At 35.0% G+C, this 23,036-nt stretch overlaps 1 protein-coding gene across 1 annotated transcript in view; it reads right to left on the bottom strand.

Annotated features, from left to right (window-relative positions):
- The window catches only part of LOC107583214 (VPS10 domain-containing receptor SorCS1-like), a 166,639-nt gene that overhangs the window by 13,274 nt on the left and 130,329 nt on the right, over positions 1-23,036 (bottom strand). The window contains exons 7-18 of the mRNA XM_016269365.1: positions 22,646-22,764; positions 21,023-21,202; positions 19,211-19,357; positions 17,593-17,695; positions 14,837-14,913; positions 10,935-11,026; positions 10,550-10,657; positions 9,365-9,482; positions 7,527-7,660; positions 3,427-3,540; positions 2,935-3,106; positions 1,850-2,036 (exon numbers count right to left, since the gene is read on the bottom strand). Coding sequence (XP_016124851.1) covers positions 1,850-2,036; positions 2,935-3,106; positions 3,427-3,540; positions 7,527-7,660; positions 9,365-9,482; positions 10,550-10,657; positions 10,935-11,026; positions 14,837-14,913; positions 17,593-17,695; positions 19,211-19,357; positions 21,023-21,202; positions 22,646-22,764 — 1,551 coding nt within the window. The remainder of the gene's footprint in view (positions 1-1,849; positions 2,037-2,934; positions 3,107-3,426; positions 3,541-7,526; positions 7,661-9,364; positions 9,483-10,549; positions 10,658-10,934; positions 11,027-14,836; positions 14,914-17,592; positions 17,696-19,210; positions 19,358-21,022; positions 21,203-22,645; positions 22,765-23,036) is intronic.

The raw sequence follows: 23,036 nt of genomic DNA on the forward strand, positions 1-23,036 counted from the left end.
CAGAGCCCGCTCCGTTCCGGGAGCCCACTCCAGAGCCCGCTCCGTTCCGGGAGCCCACTCCAGAGCCCGCTCCGTTCCGGGAGCCCACTCCAGAGCCCGCTCCGTTCCGGGAGCCCACAGAGTCCGCTGAGACTAAACTCTCTCTGCTCTTGTTTTCAGGTACTCCTGAGTTGCTGAGAGGGATTTCGGTCCCACCAATGTTGCCTGACAGGATTCTGGCTCCGTCCTGGTTGCCCCCCTGGGTTCTGGTTCTGGACCGAAATCCCTCTAAGCATTATCCCAGCTATATATATCATGCCTTCTCTATCTGTCATTGGCGTCTTGATTGTATTGTCTTCTCAGTTTGTGTTTTCTGTGGTCAGGTTTTGGATTACCTTTTGCAACGTTTTTGTTCTGTTGTTACTTTCAAATAAACTGCACTTGGAACTTACCTTGTTTTCTCCTGGCATTCCGTGACAACATCCACTAAAAAAAAGCTACAAAAACTCAGGCCATCTGCTTGTAGAATGTGTTAAAATAACGTCTTCCAACATTACTGAAACATAAGAGGATAGAGTTGTCTGCTCAAAAGTCTGTAAATTGTTGGCATAAAGTCTAATCCATATTTTGGCCAAGAACCACCAATGCAGACAGGAATAGGCCATTTGACCAACATGTGAAATGACCAACCACACTTTTTTTTTTTCTTTCTCTCTCTTCAAAACATTAAGGGGCAAGTGCATCTGAAATCAATGCTTTTTAATGACTTCTCAATCTGTAGAGGCAGCATGAAGGCAATTCAATAATTGGTATTAACTATACATTAAACAACAATATTAAACAAGCAACAAATGTGGTAACTTTTTTTTTTTTAATGCTACTCAATGTATGCTGCCCATTGTCATAAGAAGTCTCAGTAGTTCTAAGTACAACGTAACAAACATAACAGTTCTATGCTGTTAGTCACTTAAAGGAATCGTTCATTAGAGTCATTTGTTTGGAAATCAGTTGGGTTACACGGTTCACACTGTATGGTTTTAATTTACTTAAAATAATTGTTTCATAAGAGACATCCGTTTGGCAATCAGATTATACCAGTTGTGCTGTATTATGATTCACTAAAAATAACTGACTCATAAGATTCAATCATTAGGGAATCGGACTAATGTAGGCATGCTGTTTGTTTTCTGCCATAAAGAATCAAGAGAATTAGATTGAAATATTCCAAATAGTTGTGTAATAAGGCTCCAAAACTTGCTTGAATTATTATTTAATTATTTCTATTTTTTTATAAAATACTACCTTATACGTTATATATATAAGGTACCTTATACATATATGTATATATATATATATATATATATATATAGTCATATGAAGTCTCAGGAGTTTTATGAGCAACACAAGACTAAACTGTTTTGTGTTTGATTCACCTAAAATAATTGTTCAAAAGAGTCATTTGTTTGGAATTGATTGGACTGCACTGATTGTGCTGTATGGTTTTAATTGACTAAAAATAACTGATTCATAATTGTAAAAATTGCATTAAGTAAAGTTTATCAGACCTGGATGATATTTTGTCTCCTGAGGACCTTCATCATACACTGAAGTTACTGTCGGCAATAACTAAGAGGGATGATTCCAATCTCGTGAACCAGTTAGAGGCTATAAGCTTGAAATCTAGATTGCTTAATGTGGAGTGCAATACGACCAAGGCCAAATTAGATTTTTCTGGTCAATAAAGCATAAATGAGTTCAGAGTGCTCAGACCCAGTGGGTCTTTAAAATACATTAAGGATATTAAATCAGAATACGATATGGCTGTCTGTATTGTGCATATTGTTACTCGCCCTCCCACGTCTTGGCTTACACGTAATGTGTAGGAAGAGGAGCACCGTTTCAGAGCCCAGACTGTTCTCCGCCGTGGCTGACACTCGGTAGATTCCCACGTTCTTGTAGATGTGTTTAATGCCATCCTCGATAGAGCTCACGTTGGAGTAGGTGAAAGCATTTCCGTCGCCGAAATCCACCATTATGCTGGTTTTCGATCCATCACCCTGGGAAAAAAGGGTAACAACATCATTGAGTCTAGCTAAAAAACACAACCAGGCTGCTGAACAAATGTTCTTTCTGTAACTTTCTGTAATATCTGAGAATTTTTCCCTTTTTTAGGCAGAAAGCAAAACTGTTCCTGACTACAATACTGGCAAAGCTCTGTGTACGATTCATTCAGCTGTCAGTTCATCTGCTTTGGAAGACATCTTGTCTGTCCCAGAGCGCTTGATCTACCATGGGAAAACATTGCTCTTGTGCAGGCAAGATGGTCTGTCATGATTTCTCAAGACCTCAAGCTTACAATGCCCAGTTTATGGTGGATGAGGGTTATCTCTGTTCTTTGGGGGTTAGCAGTAGATGGTTACACTTTAGTTTAGGGACCGATTTTCACTAATAACTATGACTTTATCCCTCAATAAACTTGTAATTTGCTGGTTTTCAATAATTAACAATGTAGTTGTTAAATTTAGGTATGGGGTAAGCTTAAGAAAATGGCATTAATATGTACTTTGTAAGTATTAATAAACAGCCAATATACTAGTAATATGCATGCTAATAAGCAACTAGTAGAATTGGTCCCTAAACTAAAGTGTTACCATAGTAATATGCATATTACAAATGTAATTATATAATTTATTACGATTATAATATCCAGTGATGGATTTGTCAGAGGAATTAAAACCACTCTTTAGTTTGTGAGTCTTTCTGAACATAGGAATTTTCATAGGAATTCACACTGATAAAAATTACTAGTTATCATTAGCACTCAGTGGGAAAGATGTGTTTTCTTGCAGTTGTTTTATCTGCTCAGACTGCAAACTCAAATTTCCCAAAATATCATGTATGTCAATGTATGTTTGTCACTGAAAGCAGTGCAGGAAACACTGGATCTTTCTATACCTCCTCCAGGAAGACGAGGAAGGTGACGTTGCTGGCAAGAGTCGCCGTTAGCTTCCCTTCGCTGGTCACTAAGTGGAGGCCGCGAGGGGCCTGGCTAGGGCATAGCTGCCTACGAGCCGTGTACTGCTCCATCACCCCTCCAGTGCAGTTATTAGACACCACCTTTCTGTACCTGCACACACACACACACACACACACACATACGCATGACATTCATTCAAATGACACACATTTATAAACCTATTCTGAACCTACAATACAAAATGACCAGTTGGCAACACTGAAATTCATTAGTCTGCTTAGCTGTAACAGGGAAAAGACACACAACATTTGAAATGAGTCCTGCATTAAAATCATTTGAGAATACAGATGGCGAACATGTTTAATTGAAAATCTTACGAACAAACACATACACGTTGACTTAGCTATCTAAATGAGAACATTGGATAATCACTTTTAATAGACAGATGCATGCGTCACATGAGACCTCACCCAGTGCTGTTGAGGAACGTGTGTTCTGTAGTACAGGTCCGAGACATGGAGGAGGAGAGGAACCAGAATGCCGGAGTACATTTCCCATTAGCTCTTCTCTCGAAGCCATAATCACTGTGAAAAAAACCATAAACGCCCATGAGGTCTCTACTTCTTGACTTTCGTGTTTAGCCAGTTTAACACAGTTGTCAACCCAGATCTCACAGCGCTGAGCCAGAATCCCATTGGTCTGAAAAAGGCATTTCTTTTATTTTAACATTTGTCTTTCATAACTCAGTCAACTCCCTGCTATACCATTAAATAATAATAATAATAAATAAATAAAAAGATTTGTTTAATTTGTAAATAAATATTAAATACATTTTATAAGAGAATACAATTTAAGTTTTCCTGCTTCAAAATGTAGTCTAATTCAGTGTGTTACTTTGACATTTCTTTGAAATTATTTGTGAAATTTACTAGCAATTTCTGAGTGAAAATTGTGTAAGTAAATCCCACACCAATTTAAAAAAAATTTTTCAGTGTATTTTTGGTAAAGTAAACACTGATATTTGCCAACTGTAAAATACTTGCATTGAGAAAGACTTAAAAAATCATAATATTAAAGTTAGAATGCCAATCTTCACATTCATTAACATGAATAATCCTCACTTTTATATGGAAATAATTATATTAGCTGTCAGGAATAATAGGTATTTAAAGCAAAAGTCTAAGTGTCACCCACATTATACTTAATGAAATGGACTAAATCTTTTTCAGTATACTGGCAAGTCAAGAAAAGTCTTTATGCTCATTACATGCTTTAAAGATTTAGTATTTCTTTGCAGTCATATCATTTTTAATTTCTAACAATTTATAAAAAATTGCATAGTATCCAGCAGTGCTAGCATCTCGCTTTCATGTTAACATTTAACAAATAACTAACCCAGAGAGAGAGAGAGAGAGAGAGAGAGAGAGAGAGAGAAAGAGAGAGAGAGATATCTTTGTATTCAAATGCATGAAAATCTTTGTCAGCATAAAAATACTTCCAAAAATAATTTTGACATCTACATTTTTTATTTATTCATTTATTTTTAGACCTAACCATTAGACAATACAAGCCAAAGTTGTTTGTCAAGGCAACTCAACACCCCAATCAAGAAAACAAATGACACTAATTACCATGACATGCTACACAGATGTAGGCAGCTTGTGTTGGTTAACACACAGCGTTTCACTCCCTGATTAAAACCACTTAAACTCTGCAGACCCGGATATGGGTCCAAAATCCCGTTAAAAATGGTTATGCTTCATTTACATAGCCTTCCTTATATGGTATCAGCCCATATATGGGTTCATTTGAAAGCTTGGAGTGTCTTATTTGTTGTTAATGCTCCAACTTTCACACTTTGTTCCATACGGCCTCAAGGGGCCTGCACGTTTGGGACTTTCCAGAACAGTGACATTAATAACTTTGATAATTCAGGGAAAAATAAGGAGAAAGGCCACATTTACATGACAAGAAAAGAGTGTTAGGAATACAAATGGAGGGTTTAAGCCACAAAGCGTGGGGCATGAAATACTACAGAAGAGAGGGTAGTGACAGACGGAGAGAACAGTACTATTGAGTAGCTGTGATTTTCAAGAAGTAACACATGTCTATTTCCATATAGTCTTCACTCAGCTTGACTAGTTTACACTTAGCAAAGATCTTTAAGAAAATTACTGCAACTCTTCTGAAAAATAATCTGGTGAGGACTAGCCCCAACTTAATTCACAAGCCCTTCAACCCTTTTAGCATGTGTCTTGCAGACAGGACATTGGCTGCAACACTACCTAGAAAAAAATGTCATTGCTCAAAAGTTGCTCTTTTAGAGAGCTCTTCTAGAGAGACTTAATGGAGTTCTCAGTCATGTTTCATTTAAGTGTGAACTTTGTTTCAGATATTTCTTCTATAATTTCTAAAGAGACAACTGTTGACATGCATACAATTCAAAAGTTTGGGGTCATTTTTAAAAAAAAAAATTTGAATGAAGTTTATTTTGTTCACCAAGGCTGCATTTATCTGATAAAAAACTAATATTATTAAATTTTAAAATTACTGATATCTATTTGAACATTTTTTTTTAATGTAATTTATTCCAGTCATTACTCCAGGCTTCAATGTTACATGATTCTTCAGAAATCATTCTAATTTGCTGTTCTGGTGTTTACAAAGCATTTCTTCATATTATTAATGTTGAAAACAGCTTAATTTGTGTAGAAGCTGCTTTATTATTTTTTTTTTTTTTGGAATTCTTTAACCTGTTAACCCGCACCTGGACGCTGGCACACTGAACACTCTGTTTGCATGTGTCAGTGTTTATGAATAGATTAAATGAAACAGGACAAAATTAATCTTGACAAACTATATATCATTCTAAATGCCTAATCCTCAAGCATCGATTGAATAGAAAGATCAAAAGAACAGCATTTATTTTAAATTAAATTATAACATTATAAATGTATTTACTGTCACTTTTGATCAATTAAATGCATTATTGCTGAATTGTTTGGGGTCATTTTTAAAAAAAAAATTTTGAATGAAGTTTATTTTGTTCACCAAGGCTGCATTTATCTGATAAAAAACTAATATTATTAAATTTTAAAATAACTGATATCTATTTGAACATTTTTTTTTAATGTAATTTATTCCAGTCATTACTCCAGGCTTCAATGTTACATGATTCTTCAGAAATCATTCTAATTTGCTGTTCTGGTGTTTACAAAGCATTTCTTCATATTATTAATGTTGAAAACAGCTTAATTTGTGTAGAAGCTGCTTTATTATTATTTTTTTTTTTTGGAATTCTTTAACCTGTTAACCCGCACCTGGACGCTGGCACACTGAACACTCTGTTTGCATGTGTCAGTGTTTATGAATAGATTAAATGAAACAGGACAAAATTAATCTTGACAAACTATATATCATTCTAAATGCCTAATCCTCAAGCATCGATTGAATAGAAAGATCAAAAGAACAGCATTTATTTTAAATTAAATTATAACATTATAAATGTATTTACTGTCACTTTTGATCAATTAAATGCATTATTGCTGAATTAAAGGGTTAGTTCACCCAAAAAGGAAAATTAGTCCATAAATTACTCACCTTCAAGTCATTCTAGGTGTATATGACTTTCTTCTTTCAGGCAAATCCAGTTGGAGTTATATTAAAAATTGTCTTTGATCTTTCAAGCTGTTTAATGGCAGTCAGCAGGTGTTGCAATTCATCAGTCCAAAAGAAGTTAAATAAAAAGTGCCCATGCATAAAAAAAAAGTCTCTCACACAGCTCCGGGGGGTGAACAAAGGCCTCCTGTAGCGAATCGATGCATTTTTGTACGAAAAATATCCATATTCAAAATGTAATAATCACTTTAATCTAGTTTGCGCCAACAGTTGTACACAGAAGCAGCTCCGGGAGGATGATGTAAGATGTCGGCATTGCGCATGCGCCGGTGAGTCTCGTGAAAACCAACGTTTGTTTACAGGAGAAAAGGAAGCAAAGTTTCCTTACTTTAGCTTACTTTTTACTTACTAAATTGATTATTATGTTTTAAATAGGGTTATTTTTCTTACAAAAACGCATCAATTCGCTACAGAAGGCCTTTGTTCACCCCCCGGAGCTGTGTGAGACACTTTTTTATTAAGGATGGGCGCTTTTTATTTAACTTCTTTTGGAGTCATGAACTGCAACACCCGCTGAGTGCCATTAAACAGCTTGAAAGATCAAAGACCATTTTTAATATAACTCTGACTGGATTCGTCTGAAAGAAGAAAGTCATACACCTAGGATGACTTGAGGGTGAGTAATTTATGGGCTGATTTTCATTTTTGGGTGAACTAAGCTTTTAAAATGTGTTCTTAAAATAAAATGAAATAAAATTACACCAAACATTTGAGTGATATGTATATATATATATATATATATATCAGATAATTAAAAAAATGAATACAATTAAAAATCAACTATTTTGCTGTGGTTTTTCATACTGGCATATCACTTTGTTAGTGCAGTCTGTAGTTATCAAAGTTTTAGAATAGAGCTTGAATCTTAGAAGAAAAATGTTTGTTTGCTTACCACTCAAAGTCCGACTCAGTGCAGTCACATGGCTCGGAAATCGTTGTGACAGAGTAGATTTTACCCATAACACACCTTGCTATAGGCCTCAGCTTTTGGTAAACTCTTTTGACTCCCATGAGGCAGCGTTCACCCTGTAAGGAGGATTTCAACATATACATATACACACACACACACACACACAAAATATTTTCTACATAAAGTTGGCATATGGTGTTCTCATTCAGGTTTATTTGAGTTCTCACATGAATTCATTACAACAAAGCATGTGCACATCACAATGAATTTATAAAAAGAAAAAAAAAATAAGAGACTGGAAAGAAGACGAGAGAAAACAAAGACAAAAAAAAATTTATAATAATTCCACTCAATGTACTTGGTTGTTCCATATTTAATATCTCACATCCGAACTCTGTGGGGTTCATTTTATCAAAGATTTCAGGGTTCCAGCCTTCTCACTCACATTTCATATATCTTGCAATAAAAATTTTTGCCTAGTCTTTTGTTAACATGCTTCCTTCAAATTAGTGCTCCAAATACTGCGATTTTATTTTAGTTTTGTGCTATTATCCTCCTGTGAGAGGACACTTGACTTCTGGCATATATTATTTAAATAGCCTGTTCAAATAGCCTCGGCAGCAGACCCTGAAAAAGCACGTCAGGGCCGGTTAGAAAGGAATCTCATAAGTTTCAAACAACAGGAAGCCAATGTGGCACACTCTTTAGTGCAATCTAAAGTGTCAGGCCTCACTGGAGGGTTTATTATGCTGGAAAGACCAGACAAAGCAGAAAGGTATCTGATCAAGACTGGGCTCTCTTAATTTTAAGGCTTGAGATGCAGTATAGAAGTTGAGTTAAGGACATTAATGAATGCACAATGGCGCCGACGCTTATGGCTGCCTCCGTGGCGTGCTCTGCAGTTGTTTTTATGTTTTTGTTAGTTTGTCCTGTCTTTAGTTATATCCCTGAAATCAGTTTCACCAGAGACGAATTGCTGGACATTCGGAAGTACACACCACCCGATATTTCACCGGATTTCTACTATTCGGATGTTTTGCTGGACATTGTTGTCGGGAGAGCTGTGGCGCTGATCAAGCGCTTCAGGACGCGCAGACGGGGGAAGCCATTAAGATTCGTTTACAGAGGATTGTCAAAAACGGAGCCCGAGTGAACTTGGAGCAATCCTTTTTTTTGTTTTCTTTTCCAGAAAATACTACCCTTGTACCTTTAATCAAAGCTTAAAAGTTGTTTGTTGTTGGCGACAGTGACACACATTACAGTTTGCAAACTTGAGATTTCAGATTATATAAATTCAATATGAAAACTTTTTTGATCTTTCCATTAGGTCATATTGTTTTTTTGTTTTTTCTTTTAAACAAGTCTGACATTAGGTTTATGCTTTTGTCAAAATGCATTACTTAATTCATGGTATATTAAAAACTGAACGGACATAACAATTACAAAAACACACAACAAAGTTACTAAAACTTTATTTAAAACAGAAAATATAAAAGCAAAAACTAATTCAAAATATTAATAAAAAAAAACAGGATCTCAGTGATGCTAAAATACCTGATTCTATGAAAACATGTCTAATTTAATGGAATATAATACTATTAAAAATAATGAAATAAAAGAAAATATTGGAAAGTTTGTGAAAATTTTATGTTTTTTATGTTTGTTACATCATATAAAGCATTCATTATTTATTTATTTATTTATTTTGAACAATTACACATTTTCTTTCTTCTTTAAAGAGATCAACATACAACACTGTGTGAAACAAGTATTTAGGCAAATATTCAGATACATGTTATAATAATACAATGATTTCTCACCTGGTCATGTAAATCCCACGGCACATAGTCAGACTCGACGCATCTTCTGTTAAAGATAGACCTGAAGTCTATCTTTACCAGCTGCCATTCTGAGCGGTGACTGACATGACCGAAGATCCTGCAAACAAAGGCACAACATCAGCCACTGTATGTCTGGCGAGCAGTGGCATATCCAGAGCGCGGTGACTCTAATGATTAGAAAGATGTAGAGTGGACAGGGAAAGGAAATGCTTAGCAATGTTATCCAAGTCAAACCCCATCAGTGGAAACCTGCGTCAAACTGTCAACAAAAGTCTGAAACTCACATTGAGAAAGTCTGACACTCAAGAACAGTGTGACACTTTTAGGGCCTGTCAGAAAGATGGCAGAAAATATCTAGGAATATCCTACAAAGGAAAACTTCATGAAATACTTCTCAAAATAATTTTAGGCTGTGCTGAATTCAGGATGATGTAAAATCAGAACTGGCTTGATGGTTTTATTGATTCCTCTTTTTAAATAGGTGATTCATTACTGGAAGGTCTAAAAATAAATCACTTGGTTTATCATTAATTGCTTTATTTTTATCACCAAGCATCATCAAGCAAAGCACTGAGCATTTTATACTCACTTTTTTTTTTTTTTTTTTTTTTTTTTTACAAATAACCATTTATTCTTATAAAAGTAAAACATGTAATTGTCACAGAGCTTAAAATAAGATATAGTCACACTGTGACAATTATGAAAAATAAAGTAGAGACTGAGATGTAAAGTCATAAGTACATGATGCAATTATGAGATACAAACTCAATTGTTTACAATAAAGTTATTTTAGTTATACAATATAATTTATTATAAAATTATAAATGAATGTGCTGCAGGAATCTCTAGTGAATGCTAGCCAGCAAGGCAGTAAGCTCATTGGCTGCATATGCAGCATGAACCAATCAGCTTGTGCCAAGTCGTTTAACTCTCTGAATATCATCAGTTATGTTAACACCCCTCTATATATAATTTTCTAGCTAGATTAAATGGTACTAATATTTTTATGTTAGTATGCATGTCTAAAAAGCTGTTCTGTCCTTTGAGGACATTCAGATTCTTAGGGTTTACAGTGTTCATAACATAAACCATATTTCAACAAGCACCATTTTCCCATTCCAGAACAATCAAAATGTATCACTACTGAATATTCATCATACTTACGTCATTATGAGCGTTTCCTCGCCTGGTTCGCCCAAGACGCCGTCCACGAACAGGGGTGATGAAGTGAAACTGTATTTGTTCCATACCCTCCCCTCATCAAAGCTCAACCTGCATAGAAACCAGCAGCACACACCTGAAACTATAATACAGTGTAGAAAAGATTGCATTTCCACACACAGCTGGCAAATAATTCAAACAAGACTTTCCGACACCTTTCCGACATTTAATCTAGATTACTAGACAAAAGTATTACACAGTCTACTGGGTTTAATGAGAACGTTCACACTCCCCGTGGTTGTGTGAGTCAGCTCGGTGCGATTGCATTGACTCATCTTTTTACGAACATACGCATGAAATATTAGTAATGATATTGGGGCAGCATTACCAGAGGTGCCTGATGGGAAGAGGGGTGTGTCTAATTGCCACTAAAGCCCCGCCTTGATCCAGATACAGCACACTGTACTCTTCGTCAAATATCTGGAACAGACAGACATAGTTTAACGTTTAAACATTCGGAAAATATGAGCATGGGTGTTTATGTCCAAGATGTCCAATATGAATAAATACACATATAAATAAGTAAACAAGTAATTCAATAAATGTATAAATTATGCGCTGTTCTGCTCATTTTGAAATTCCCATTATTAAAAGACTACAGAAAATATAAAACTTTATATAATATAAAAATAGTTTTTAGTTTATCACAATTTATTGAACATGGGTTTTTTTTGTCATTTTTGTCATGCCACCAGCATGATAACTTCTAAAATGAAAAACAAGGCAATTTAGAAATTTAGAAATATTGTACAATTTTTCATGCTTTTCTTTTAATTCAAATATGTTTTACATGTTTTCTTGGGAGTATTAATTTAATTGGTAATCAGTTTATAGGTATTTCCTGTGACCTTAATGTCATTTTTGACACCATTTTAGAGGGAAAACAACAGCAATGATATTAATGAAAATATCAATGAGATTTTATTATATTAGTTGGTTTGTCTCATTTTAAAGGGGTCATATGATGCGATTTCAAGTTTTTCTTTCTCTTTGGAGTGTTACAAGCTGATTGTGCATAGATAAGATCCCTGAAGTTGCAAAGACTGGTCTCAAAACCAAAGAGATTCTTTATCAAAGTTAAGACTCTGCCACACCCCCCTAAAACGGCTCGTTCTAACACGCCCCCACATATCTACCTCACTATGTGGAAATATTTGCATAATGCCGCCCAAATGTGCACGCAAAGAAAGAAGGCGTGGTTTCAGTAACCGCTATGAGCGTTTCCTCGCCTGGTCAAGGAGACGCTGTGTGTTTCTAGGCAAACGCAAAAGCACTTTATTTGACCTTCAGAAAGTAGATGCATTTAGGAATCTTTAAGATTGCTTACAACAGAACAGCAATGCATTTTATGGACGACCATTTCGTGAACCTAGGAGAGGAGGTAATTCTGACTTTGCTATCGAGACTCTGTTCCCCTTTCGGGCTCTGTCTTTACATTTATTTTGAAAGATGAAGCTCACGATTATGGTAAGGGGCGTTACATTTCCGACGAGTGCTTGCGGTGTTCGGCCAATCAGAATGCACTGGGTCAGCTGGCCAATCAGAGCAGACTGTGCTTGTTGGAAGGAGGGACTTTGTAGAAAACGAAGCGTTTGAGAGAGGCGGGGCATAGAGGACTTACAATAATGTACAGTATTTGAAGAATAATGTGTTTTTTGAACATTAAAGCATGTCAACATATTCTGTTACACCAAATACACAAAACAATTATATTTAAAAAAGCATCATATGACCCCTTTAAAGCATTCAATCCTGTTTGATAAAATGATAAAAACTGGAAATTGCAAATATAAAACTTCGAAAGAGTAAAGCTGCGCACCTAACTAGTCTTCTACCACGCTACAATCCATCACGCTCCCTAAGGTCACAAAATTCTGGACTTTTGGTAGTACCTAGGATAGCAAAGTCCACTAAAGGAGGTAGAGCTTTTTCGCATTTGGCTCCCAAACTCTGGAATAGCCTTCCTGATAACGTTCGGGGTTCAGACACACTCTTTCTGTTTAAATCTAGATTAAAGACACATCTCTTTGGCCAAGCATTCAAATAATGCATCTCATAATCTTGTACTGCAGTTATATCTAATAAAAATGCACATTATTAATTTCTTTAGTTTGGGTTAAACAAATCAATTTTGCTTGGTTGGAACAGCAGCTACGCTAACTATGTTTGTATTTGTTTCTCTGTTTTTTGTAACTAGGATTTACACAAGCTTCAGTCTGGATCCAGAACACCTGAGAAGAGATGATGCAACCCCTCAGAGGACCTCAGATGATGCCAACCCTGAAACAACTTACAGAACTACCACATTTTGCTATAAGTTTTATTGCATCATATAATAATTGCTGTTAATATTATTCATCGTCTGTTTTATTACGTCTTAAATTGATTTTTCCGTACTGCTGGTTCGTCTGGTCAGAGGAGAACTGGCCCCCCGACTGAGCCTGGTTTCTCCCAAGGTTTTTTCTCCATTCTGTCACCGATGGAGTTTTGGTTCCTTTCCGCTGTCGCCTCTGGCTTGCTTAGTTGGGGACACTTCATTTCCAGCGATATCGTTGACATGATTGAAAAGATACTATTTAAACTGAGCTGGATGTTGACATCACTGAATTCAATGATGAACTAACTGAAAAATGAGTGTTTACTATTGTCATTTTGCATTATTGACACTATTTTCCTAATTAATGCTGTTCAGTTGCTTTGACACAATCTGTATTGTTAAAAGCGTTATATAAATAAAGGTGACTTGACTTAAAGCTGAGACCCACTTGTCACCCAATGCAAAGGCTAAATTAAACCTTTGTATTTCCAAGTGTGATTCCATCCTGTAAATCTTCTTGCTGTTGTGTAATCAATTTACCATTATTTCTTAAAGTGCTTATTATTAAAATAAAATTAAACTACACTCTCAGAAAAAAGAAAAAAAAAGTTCAAAAACTATCGCTGGGGCAGTACCTTTTCAAAAGGGTACTAAATTGCACCATTTAGGTACTAAAACTTACAATTTAGGTACTAATAAGTACCTATAAGTTACTATTTTCCACTCTTTAGAGATACATATGGTGCAGAAATGTACCTTTTAAAAAGGTTCTGCCCCAGTGACAGCTTTTGTACCTTTTCTTCTGAGAGTACACGCAAGCATATAATAATAAAAAAATTACCCTTTCCAGTCACCATTACAGAACTGCTAGTAGTTGTAAACATGTATGAAACAAGAAATTGCCTTACAGAGGAAAATTCAGCCAGATGCTAGGTTGACCTACTGCAAAGTTGAACTGAAAATTGAGGCCCTCATTAGCAGTTATCATTTGTTTGCCCCAGAGCACTGATAACTGCACTGTATGTGCTGTGAATTCTTGCTCATATGAATTCCTGTTGAGTTTAGGCCTTGGGGGTTCAAGCATTTAGCATGTGCAAGTCTGTTAAAGTGGAGGAAAAACACCATCTGATTGGCTTAAGTACTTCATGGACAAATGATTACGAGGCTAGTGTTTATGTTAGCGGGATACTGTGCGGGGTCTGTTTTGTTTTCCTTTGGCTGTGAACACACTGGAAAAGTTGGATCAACCAAAAGCCACACTAGAGTCATTATAATTGAGAAATGTATCTGACCCCCAGTTGCTCTGATCAACATAAATCTATGATAAATAAGGACTGCGCAGTTCTGAAATAATCATTGTGGGTTTGTTGGTTTAGTGCCAACAAAAAAAAATTTATATTATGTTATTCTGCTCAGGGCATTGTTACATATGTTCCTGAGTTATTTTCATCCATAATGTCAGATTGGCTGAGTTATGACAATATTTCATATCCTTTACTCTTCTTGGGAAGGCTTTCAATTTGATTAGATGGAAGCTGGCAACCACAGGTCTGCTGTCCTTGAAATAATGCTATTTCTCAAATCCCAGTGATTGTAATTCTTACTGACAAGATATATGACATAAAACCCGTGCCCTACCCAGCATGCTTTAACTTTTTGCCACATCAATTTTCTCTTAATTATTTGAGCTCTCCATTTTTAATTAGACAGCTGGCCCCATAAATTTAAATTGCATCATCAAACATGCACCCACGGGCATCATATATGTCATTGAATTTAGTTTTCTCTGAAGGTGTCATTTGATTATCGGCTCTGAAACGCAGCACATGGATTAATCCGCTCAAAGATATGCATCAATGCTGAAATTACTGCCCACCCCCATCTGGCTGAACACCCCCCATGGTCAGAGTCACCTGCCGCCACGTGTTTCCAGCGTCGGATGTGATGAACATGCTAACATTGCTGCTCGTTAACTCTGCGCCAATTGAACCTAAGGAGAGAAGAGCAGAACAATTACAGTCATGCTTACTGAAGCAGATAGAGAGTTGATAACTAAAGCTATATGAATATGAAGATTGAGTGCATTGTGCCTTTTCTCGTCACAAAAGTCATTCATACTTCATTCCAAAAGCTGGCAAGTGCTTTATGGATTTTGTCCAAATTTGTATTTCTCGTTTACCCACAATGACTAGATTTCCTAATTTGTGATTACTAATGTTGACTAGATTAGTGCGAAGGTTAGAAAATGCATGTTTTTTGGACTGTAAAATACAAGGTCAGCACATTATTTGTGGGACAGAATAGAATATGATTGCGACACAAGATCATATGCTCTCTCTTTTGCTTTTTCACACAACACTGTAGTGTGTGCAGTATTCTGTGACAGACTAACTCTTATGTAAGAAAAAAAGTATTTCAATGAAAAACAATCTAATGATGATGATGGATGGATGGACAGAAAGATGGATGGATGGATGGATGGATGGATTGATGGATGGATGGACGGATAGATGGAAGGGTGGATGGACAGAAAGATGGATGGATGGATGGATGGATGGACAAAAATATCAATAGATAGATCAACGGATGGATGGATGGATGGATGGATGGACAAAAAGATGGATGGATAAATGGATGGATGGAAAGATAGAAGGATAGATCAATGGATGGATGGACGGACAGAAAGATAGATGGATGGGTGGGTGAGTGGGTGGGTGGATGGATTGATGGATAGAAAGATGAATCGATGGATAGACAGAAAAACAGATGATAGATAGATAGATAGATAGATAGATAGATAGATAGATAGATAGATAGATAGATAGATAGATAGATAGATAGATAGATAGATAGATAGATAGATAGATAGATGATAGATAGAAAGATATTTACACTAGAAAATACATCATATGTAATGAAATCAGCGTCTGACCCTGTGAGGTAACCAGGAGTTCTGGAAAACCTCTCTATCTAATAAGCTAAGCTACTCAGGAAAGTCTGTGCCATCCCCACAACCCTTCTACCATCAAATCAATCAACCTAACGTCAATTTAGAGCCTAATATCTAATAGTCGGTCTCCTCCTAGGAATACTTATCCAGATAGTTACAGTGCCAAGACATTTATATTTCATCTGCGTGCATCCAGAGGCAATATAGTCGGTGAACGTTGCAGAAGACACAAGCCTGAAGGAGTAAAATGAAAAAGTGACAAGCGCTTTCAATCTTAGAAAATAAACATTTGAAGTTTGAAGTGGTGGAAGAGTTAGTCGGTTGTGAAAACAGAAGATGATGGAGAGAGAATAATAAGAACACTCTAAAGACTCTCTGCCGCTAATCTCAAGAGTAGCACTTAGCATTTCCATTTGTTCATGCTAGCGCGACACTAATCTTGTTTATAGTCCATATCCAGATGCCTGCACTCCACAAGCGCAAAATGAACGTCTTCAACAATGAGAGTGTCATAAGCGCTCAAGATAAAAGGAATTTAAATATGTTTCACTTTGGAGTTCCAGGACAAAAAAAAATGAACTGATGTCAGGGATTTAAGGAAGAATATGGGAACAACACACTTTAAAAAGTATTTTCTTCTTCCAGTACCTGTCATGTAGACAGGTTTTTCTACCTGTCTGTAACCAAAACCAAAATACAAATAATCCTTGAGTATTCCGTTTTATTAATCTTTTTAAAAAAATTTTTTTTACAAGTGTCTTGTCAACTTTGAAATGTTTCTTTAAAGATTAAAGGAGGATCCAAAAATGGACTGATATATTTCAGGCACATTTTTTTATTAAGGCAGTTCCAAAATTAAGTAAAGTAAAGTAACCAGAGTTAATGAAACAACATAAAAGAAATATGTGTAAAGATAGATAGTATTAAGTATTAATAATACTATTAAATTTGACAAAATGTGTACACAAATAAAAGTGTTTGTTTTAAATTATACTGTATTTTATATTTTCAATATACAAAAGAAAATCAATAAAAGGTTGGGGTCAGTAAGATTTTTTGTATGAAATGAATACTTTTATTATTTACTTAAAAAAAAAATCTATCACAGTTTCCACTAAATAATATGCCAATAATAATGACAATTTAAAAAAAAATCGTATGCATCAAATCAGCCTATTAGATTTATAAGATTTATTTTAGATGTGTTTTTATTTATTTAGATTTAGAACGTAAGGTTCTTTTGAAATCTTATACTTTTATGTATGTATGTATGTATGTATTCATGAAATATTTCTAATAAATGCTGTTTATTAGAACAACAGCACAACTGTTCTCAACATTGATGATAAAAATAAAAATATTTCTTGAGGATCAAATCAGCATATCAGAATGATTTCTGAAGGATCAAGTGACACTGAAGACTGGAGTAATGATGCTGAAAATTACAGGAATAAATTATATTTAAAAATATATTAATATTCGTTTAATTTAATATATCACAATATCTATTTTTACTGTATTTTTAATTAAATGCATCAGCATAAGAGGCTTTAAAAAAAAAATTTTTTTTAAATCTTACCACCCCTAAAATTTTAAACAGTAAAGTACATTTACTCTTTACAAATAAGATCACTCTGCATTATATGTACAGAATTTTCTTCTTCTTCCCTGGTAGATTTCTCTCTAAATTATATCATCAGTCCTTTTACCCAAACTCACCTGATGCCACTATGATTCCAGGGACCGACTCTCTGCTGGCTATATTTCCAGATGTGTACGGGTTTGCAGACACTTGCAGGTGAAGATGCAGAGAACAGTACGGCTAGAAGCAACACAAACAATTATCTTGCTCAAGTGGGGTCTCAAAATCGGCACACCTCCCAGTGTGTGGCCTCCAGTAACCGTCATTGTGCTTGGGCTTAAATAAAATCCCGTTTTAAAAATCCCATAACAGCAAAGGCTCATTACTTTTTTTTCCCTCACAACATTAATTTTGATTGGAATAACCTTTAGTGACACAATTCTCATTATAAGTCTGGAAATGCCAATGGTAAGCACATGTTGCAAGGGTTGTTTAGGGGTTTATTAAAACTTTGACATTTTCTAACAAATAGCTCTGTAATGGATGGTGAAGGCAAGGCCAACAGTGGGACCATTAATTAGTTGAGTTTATCAAAGGGTAATTATTTTTGTTTGCATTTTGGGGGGGTGGGGGGACTAGGATTGTGGAGGCCATTCACCGGGGATGGATACTATCTCCACGGAATGAAATATATGTCTTGTCATTTGAAATGACAAGCAGCACTGATTATGTAGACCTATTCCAAACACCCGTGTCCACAGGAATGCACGTTCTGTTGGCATATTATCAACTTATTACTTTTATTATTATTATTATAATTATTATGATGATGATGCTGATTATTATTATTATTATGGAGCTATTGTGCAAAATTGTGCAAAATATCATCAAGTATGACCATATGTAACAGTGTTACTTCAACAACACATTTGAGAGTTTTTTTCTCAAATAAACTCTCAAAACAGAGCTTTCACACCTTTACTAGTTTAATTTCATGTCCATCATTGAACTTGCATCACAGGAACATTTCCAATGCGTCTCAAACTGTGTTATTGTAGCATTATTTATACATTATTATTATAGTATGCATTCATATTTTGAAATAGCTTTTTATATTTTTATTTTTCATTTACTCAGTAATTTTGTTATGTGCTTTTAAGATATTTCATTAGTTTTAGTTTTTTTTGTAGATATTTGTATTTAACTTCAATTAATGTTTTATGTCAGTCATTTTGTTCCTCTACTTTAATTTGACTTTAATTTCAGTTATTTTCCAAGCCATAAAAGCTTAATCTTTTAATTTTATTTCAATGAATGAAAATGATTTTACACTCTTTGTTCACATAACCAAAGGATTCATATTCTATCATGAATTTTCTAGATTGAAAGCCTGGGTTAGGGCTAAATCAAAGAGGCAACAAAACAAGCAGAATTTGAAAAGAAGCATAAAATAAATGATGAAGGTTTGAAAAAAAGAATTAATTAAAAAGAGTTTTAATGTGATCTTCTTATAACAAAATAATAAAAAAAGTTGAAATCTGTTTGTTTTATACAAATCAAACCCTGGGACATACAGTAAAGTAACTGTCGTTGAAGAAACACCCATCTTTGATTAATGCTTCAAAAGCTAAAATCTGACAAGTTAGTCATTGTGAAAGTACACTGACCTCATAAAGCTAATCTATGAATGTCAAATATTATACGGCTAGCTTTGGACGTGTCTGTCTCTTGTTGTTTTCCCACACATCTACTCACCAGCATGCAATGGATTCTATTTCCTCTGAGATCAGCTGAGGGAGCCTGCAGGAGCCTCCAGTCGCGGCCTTTGTTATAGGTTATGTATGTCTTCACCTCATTATTTAGCTTCTTATTGGCCAAGAACATGCCTTTTATTCCTGCCACCTAGGGAAAGGAACATAAACAACATAATGAGGAAGAGATAAATCACTAATAATTACATCTCCAAAGTTTCACCATTTCCTCCTACAGAAAAAAACAAAAACAAACAAAAGCCTGTGATGCATTTATTACTTTGTGTCACTGTGGCACAACCCAGCCAAGTGAACTTCTAAAAAGCTCCGTACATATTGCAGTTCCTGGTAAGATCTATTGGAGTGGAATGGGAGTATGTAAGGAAATGAGAAGGTAATCCATGTCCGTCTTGAACAGAAGTGACATCTCTTCAGGACCAGGAAGCACTAGAGAGGAGGAGAGGCAGCCCTGGATGGGCCTCGGAGGGCACTGACTATTATATAATTGATGAATATTTCAATCTAGCCGACGGCTGAGATTTTAGCATATGTTACATAGAGGTGGCGACCTCAATCAAGTCACTGGACTCTTCAGCCTATCCGAAGGCCGAATGTGATTTTATGGGGGTTGCTATCATCAACAGTTTAATTATTTGATCAGGAGATAGCTTGACACCTGCTGGCCTCTGATGCAATGCGTGGCTGCATGTGCTGTTCCATCCTGAGGTGTATGAATAGAGATCTGGGGTATTCTTCAAAGAGACGAGCCATCTACACCCAAACTCTAATCATTGGCTTCACTCCGGCGGTGCCTTTGTACACGAGCAGTGCTATCAGACCAATTTGTAGTATTATAAAAACTTGTGAAATAACAGCACTCCAAAGCCCTGCCTGCTCTGAAATTGTAAGGTATCTTGTAGCACACAGGTATTTGGAAAGACATTGATCAGAGTTAAATGCTGAAAAGGTCAACCAATTGTAGATCAGAAAAAGTAAACAGGTTTTGTTCAGACAAGGCTGCAAAATAGTTTTTAGATTTAAATTTTAAATCCATTTAGTTGTTTGTAGTCTTGAAAAAAAAAAAATGTTTTACCAAAATTGACCAAAAGTGACAGTAAAGTTATTTATTATGTTACAAAAGATTTCTGTTTCAAATAAAGCTGTTCATTGAACTTTCTATTCATCAAAGAATCCTGGGGGATTTTTTTCCCCCAAATAAATATTAAGCAGCAAAAACTTTTATTTATTTATTATTATTTTTTTTTTTAATATATATTTTTTTAACATTGATAATAATAATTAAAAAAAACATTATTAATAACTGAGCACCAATGATAATGAAAACTAACTTAGCATCAAATCGGCATATTAGAAGAATTTCTGAAGGATCATGTGAATAACTATACATATGTACATATACATATATACATATATATATATATATAACACATTAATTGAAATACTGAAGAAAGAGATTTTGCACTTTAATGTGATACAAAATCTGTTATCATATTTAACATTGTGTCCAAGCTTTCTCCCTATAGTGATAGATTTAGATGCACAGAGAATATTCTGCGTTCCTAACTGCTCCTTGTTTAGATAACCCACTGATAGTCCTGTAATGAATTCCTTAATTAATTAGCACTGCTATTAAATCAATTAACACTACACTCAATTAGCATTACTTAGTGCATTCAATATGATCATGCTTTTAATATCCAGAGAAATGGGAACATGAAACAGTGATATTGAATCAACACACATCTGTACAGTGTGGAAAATAAATGACACTGTTGTGTTTTACAGAGAGAGTTACCTCATATAGATCTATCATGACATTTCCCTCTGGTCCCATACTGCTCATGACGTTCTCCAAAGCCAGTGTGTAATAAATGCCTCCGGCCTCTGACACATACAGGTTGTAAGTGTCATTCTGGTTCCACTCTTGAACTGCCGCCACGACCCGATTCTCATCTGTACTGATCACATGCAGATCCTGGGGAAAAAGGAAAAGACATTTCATAAAACAGATCTCTGTGATTTATTTGACAAAAGAATATTCTGCCTCCGGCATTATCCAGATGTTGGTATAAACAAGTCAATAAAGAAGTCTATAAAACTGACAAGGAATGTTTTAGAATAGTGGGCTATAATTGATGCACTAAGTTGCCCAGCATAGTTACATGACTTCAGTTTTGTATAAGAAATCATTTGAAAATGATGCATATGAATGAATGGATGGATGAACACTTTTATCCAGCAAGGACATATTAAATTGATCAAAAGTGACACTAAAGGCATCAAGATAGAAAATGATTTCTAATTTAAATAAAAGCGTTTTTTTTTGTTTTTTTAACTTTATGTTCATTAAAGCATTCTGAAAATCCTGAAATAATTCCACAAAATATTAAGCATCCCAACTCTTTTTAACATAGATAAAAATAAGAAAAAAAATATTTAGTACATCAGCTAAATCACAGATCATGTGACACTGGAGACTTGAGTAATGATGATGAAAATTCAGCTTTATCATCACAGGAAAAAATACATTTTAAAATATATTCAGTTTTGATCAAATAAATGTGGCTTAGTCAGTACAAGAGATTATTTAAAAAACATTGCAACAATCTCACCATCATCAAACTTTTGAACTGTAGTGTGTGTGTGTGTATATATATATATATATATATATATATATAGCATTCATCCAGATGTGTCCTGAACAGCAATAAAGGACACTACTACAAGAGTTTAAACTTAAAGCTGGAACACACTACGCAACTTTTAACATCTGAACAGATTTCAAAACACAGCGTCCCACACTTGCTGACTTTGTAAATTAAAACAATATGTGTTTAAAAATATTAAACATGTTGGATATCCTCCGACTGGATGGATTCATAGTCTGAAGCTAAAAAAAAAAAAAATCAGAGACCGTGTCCATCATAGACTATGCGATTATTTTATGACATCTGTTAACTCAAATCTGCAGACTGGCTCTGACTTTCGGCATCTAGCTACAGTTTAGACTGTAAACTGGGGCAAAAATCTGGGCAAAAGTCATGTAGTGAATTCTAGCCTTACGTTTGTGTTTTTAAAATAAACTGGTTGGTTGTGTGTGCTTTTAAAGGAAAATATCTGTCCCATGAAATCATTTGGAAATGTGCATACGTATAACAGAATGTCATTAAAATGAAGGTACTTGACTTAAATAAAAAATAATAATAATGATAAAGTAAAGTTAATAAATAAAGTTTGCACTCAAATAAAAAATATATACATAATATACTTAAGTATTGTTGAATAATTGAATATATTGAACTATGGGAAATGCTTAATTATCAAGACCAGGATTTATAATATCAATGCCACATCATAAGAAAAATAATTATTGCTACAGCCATACTAGTCAAACGTTTCCCCTCTGTAAATGGCTCACCTGAACAAACACATACTCATCTTGGACCACCAAGGAGTTGGGGTCGATGTATCCAGGAAAAGGTTTGCCCTTGTTGGCATCTGTGCAGTTCTGAAGCTTGCATGTGATATAAAGAGCCTCTGTAACAACAGCAGGACAAACGGCAGACAAAGATGAAGGTATATTTGATTTTCAGAAAGACAGACTGACTGATAAAGAGATAATAGTAATATTGATATTGATAACTGTAAATATTAAATCAAATATTGATATCACTAGTTTAAGGGGTTCTTTTATAGTATTAATATATGTGGGCACAGTGAGGGCAGTTGTAACACAAAGTTGCAAATAAAAGTAAAATACTACTTTAGTATTTCTTAGGGGTGGAACGGTTTGCGGAAAAAAATAGAAC

The sequence above is a fragment of the Sinocyclocheilus grahami genome, unplaced genomic scaffold (genome assembly GCF_001515645.1).
Source record: "Sinocyclocheilus grahami isolate Dianchi unplaced genomic scaffold, SAMN03320097.WGS_v1.1 scaffold51.1, whole genome shotgun sequence".
Taxonomy (NCBI): Eukaryota; Metazoa; Chordata; class Actinopteri; order Cypriniformes; family Cyprinidae; genus Sinocyclocheilus; species Sinocyclocheilus grahami.